Raw genomic sequence first — 3716 nt, 5'->3', positions numbered from 1 at the left:
TTCATTTTTTTGAAAATAATTGAAGTCAAATAACATAATACATAACCAACAGCACTCACTAGATGTATTATTTTTGCTTGCTTGACGATGAAACAAATTAAATATGATGGATGAATACAAAGCCACATTTCATAGAATAAAGCACTTAATTAAATCTAATGTTGTTTAAGCAAGACCTCCTTAATAACTTTGTCCAAGTTCATGTATGAGCAACCACCTTGACTAGTGTTTTCCTCAGCCTTTTTCTTCAACTCCATGGCATTTTGCTTCATCTTCTTTGCTTTCTCTCCCACCATCAATTCATTGATCGACTTCCCCAAATTCTCTCTCTTCACATTAGGATCGATTTCAATTCCAGTCTCCCAGATATTACAGATGAATTTACAGTTTGTTGGTTGATCAGCACAGAAAGGCCAACACAACATTGGAACTCCAGCACATATGCTTTCAATGACCGAGTTCCATCCGCAATGAGTCAAGAATCCACCAATTGAAGGGTGGTTCAGTACTTTCTCTTGGGGACACCAGCTTGCGATGAATCCTCTATTTGAAATTTCATTCTGAAAAACATATGACAAAATAAAGGACCCACTAGTGATAAGATCGGGCCTAACGATCCACAAAAAGGGTTTCATGCTATTGGCCAAACCCCAAGCAAACTCTTCTAGTTGCTCTTCACTTAAAACTATAATGCTGCCGAAATTCACATAAACAACCGATCCAGGGTCCTTAGATTCAAGCCATTCAAGACACTTGGTATCTTCTTTCCAAAGATTGGAACCTAAAGAAACCAAATTATTTTGTGGAATTTGATTTAAAAATGAAGATAAAGGGCCAATGGTATATATTGAAGGGAACACAGAATTAAGTTGTTTCATTACATCACTCTCAAGTTCACTGTAACTGTTTATAACAATTGACGACGCTTTGTGGAATTTATCTGCCGATTCAATGATAAATTCTACCTTAGTATCATTTGGATCTGTTGTCCTTATATAATCTGGGATATCCTTTAGTCGAAAGTTTTCCCATCCTGGAATACAATCTACTTTGGTGTCTAAATATCCATTTGTCAAATAATTGTCATCTGTTTCACATAAATATATACAAAAGTCATCATATGTATTTGATTTCATAGTTTATATATATATAACCTAAAAATTATGATAAAAAATGGTTACCTTTGAATGGTATTACACCTTTTTCCACCAATGTTCGAAAGTGATAAGCGGCATAAACGCCAGCTGCACTAGCAGGTGAATAGAGAAGAATTGGAAGTGCATGTTCTTCAGCAGCTTGTATAGTAAATGGCATGAAAATATCAGAAACAATACAAGTGACTGGTAGTGTAACACCAGCAATGGCAGAGTCATGAAATTTTGTAAGAAGTTTAGAAAATGGACGAAGGAAGTTCTTTCTTATTGATTGACGGAGTGATTCTTCGTTCTGAGTAACATCACCATTACCATCTACTTCTGTTAGACCATCTGGTATAGTCTCAAAGCTAAAGCCATCGAAACCATCAAGAGAATTAGAATCCATTGATTTGAGCAAGCGTTTGTGATTGTATTCAGTGTTGACAAAGGTTATGTGAAAGCCTTTAAAATGAAGAAGCTTTGCTAGTTTGAACAATGAATTGATATGACCTTGTGCTGGAAATGGAATCAACACAGCATGTGGCTTTTTCTCTGCTAAATTATCCATATTTCAATTTTTCTTTGTGCAATGTAAATTAATCGGTCATGTGTGTCTTAATATATAGGCGTACCTGATCCTAAATATAAGAGAAATTTTATTGTACTGTATTAGTCAAATTAAATATTAATTAGTTGAATATAGAAATAGAAATATTAATTAAATGTGAGTCAATATTATTGTATTGTATTAGTCAAATTAAATATTACGTAATTGAATATAGAAATAATAATTAAATGTGAGTAAATATTATTACTATTCTACTATTAATAAAAGATATGATTAAAAAAAAATAAAATATCAGCCTTTAGTCAAAAAAAAATTCTTTAGTCAAATATAATATGAATTAATTGACTGAAAATAAAATATTTATTTATTTAATATTAAAAAATGTATCTACCTATTATGTTTAAATTAATATTTATAAAGAAGTGATTTATATTTAATACTAGAATATATATATATATATATATAGGTTTGGGATCAAATTACACCGGTGTAACATTTGAGTAATGTTACACCGCTCAATAACGCTTTAACGAATACAAATTTTATAAAATCCACCGTTTGATTGAAAGTTTATATCGTATAGATCATTCATGTTAAATTTTACAAAATTTTAAAATCGTTTGATATGTTATTGACACCGATCAAGATTAATGGTTTATACGTTTTTATTGAATATCGTTAATCTTGATTCATCACAATAGCATATCAAACGATTTTAGATTTTTATAAAACTTAACATAAATGATCTATACGATATAAAATTTCAATCCAACGGTGGATTTTATAAAATTTGTATTCGTTAAAGCGTTATTGAGCGGTGTAACATTACTCAAATGTTACACCGGTGTAATTTGATTCCTCCATATATATATATATATATATATATATATATATATATATATATATATATATATATATATATATATATATATATATATATATATATAATACTACGTAATAGGGAGCTTTCCAATGTTTTTTTGTAAAATTAACATTACAATTGTTATCCACCAATTGACCAACAGATAATAAATTGGAAGCAAGTCCAGACGATACAAGCACATCTCGAAAATCAGAGTTAAGGTCACCAACATTAGTGATAGACATGGCATTGCCATCAGCAATTTGAATATTCTGATTACCATGATAAGAATGTAAATTGTGCAAGTATTCAGAGGATCCTGTCATGTGATTGAATGCACCAGAATCAAGAAACCATGGGCGAGAAACATTAGAAGACTTACCCTGAATTCCCAAGGCTGAAAAGCAGAAAGTACCATTTGTTGGATTATTTCAGACTGTAAAGAACCATCAGTAGATGTACTGGTGATGGAAGGACCAACTTCAGAGCTTGTAGAGGCATGAAAAGCTTGCACCGGACGTTGTGTTCGTCGTGGAGGACGAATAGGGCAATCAAAGATAATATGGTCTCGCTTCTTGCAATAATTACAAAACTTCTTACTGCAACCACTAGCAAAATGTCCAAATTGTTTGCAAGAGAAACATTGGATATGTCGAAGATCACGACCGTTACCTCTACTTTGAGCAGCATATGCAACCGTAACGGGCTCAGAAATGACAGAATCATGAGACATTATTCCTTGAGTAGCAAGACGTTGAACCTCTCGGAGAAGTTCACCAACACATGTATCTAAAGAAGGAACGGGGTTCCTATTCAGCAAAGCACCTCTAACAACCTCAAATTCTGGACGGAGCTTCATGAGAAATTGATCTCGCCTACTAGTATTGTAGACCTCTTGGACAACCGCAAGAGAACTCTTGGGGACCTTAGCATGTATAATTGCAGAGTGTTCTGTCCACAAATTCAGAAACCCAGAATAATACTCTTGAACAGACATATTACCTTGTTTGTAATTGGCAATCTCTTGCTCCAACTGAAAATGTTTGGCATCATTATCTTGGTCATAGATACGCTTCAAGTAGTTCCACATCTCTTGAGCAGTAGAAAAACGTGGTACTGTAACAAAACAGACGTGTGCAATTAGAGTGCA

General features: G+C 32.9%; 1 protein-coding gene across 1 annotated transcript; it reads right to left on the bottom strand.

Annotated features, from left to right (window-relative positions):
- Positions 1-1711, bottom strand: LOC123908794 (7-deoxyloganetin glucosyltransferase-like). Its single transcript, XM_045959523.1, has 2 exons — positions 1182-1711; positions 1-1087 (listed from the first exon to the last, which is right to left on the bottom strand). Exons 1-2 carry the CDS (start codon positions 1702-1704, stop codon positions 156-158), a joined length of 1455 nt encoding a protein of 484 aa, XP_045815479.1. The 5' UTR covers positions 1705-1711; the 3' UTR covers positions 1-155.
- Between the last annotated feature and the right edge of the window lie 2005 nt (positions 1712-3716).

This window comes from Trifolium pratense, linkage group LG2 (genome assembly GCF_020283565.1).
Source record: "Trifolium pratense cultivar HEN17-A07 linkage group LG2, ARS_RC_1.1, whole genome shotgun sequence".
NCBI classification, from domain to species: domain Eukaryota; kingdom Viridiplantae; phylum Streptophyta; class Magnoliopsida; order Fabales; family Fabaceae; genus Trifolium; species Trifolium pratense.
The sequence above is the reverse complement of the archived record's forward strand: the minus strand, read 5'-3'. Positions and strand labels throughout refer to the sequence as shown.

Bases quoted from the DNA above. Each gene is read 5' to 3' on its own strand.
- LOC123908794 (XM_045959523.1), bottom strand. From the start codon at position 1,704: ATGGATAATTTAGCAGAGAAAAAGCCACATGCTGTGTTGATTCCATTT. The intron at 1,088-1,181 runs GTAACCATTTTT...TATGTGAAACAG, and splicing joins AGGTGTAATACCATTCAAAG to ATGACAATTATTTGACAAAT.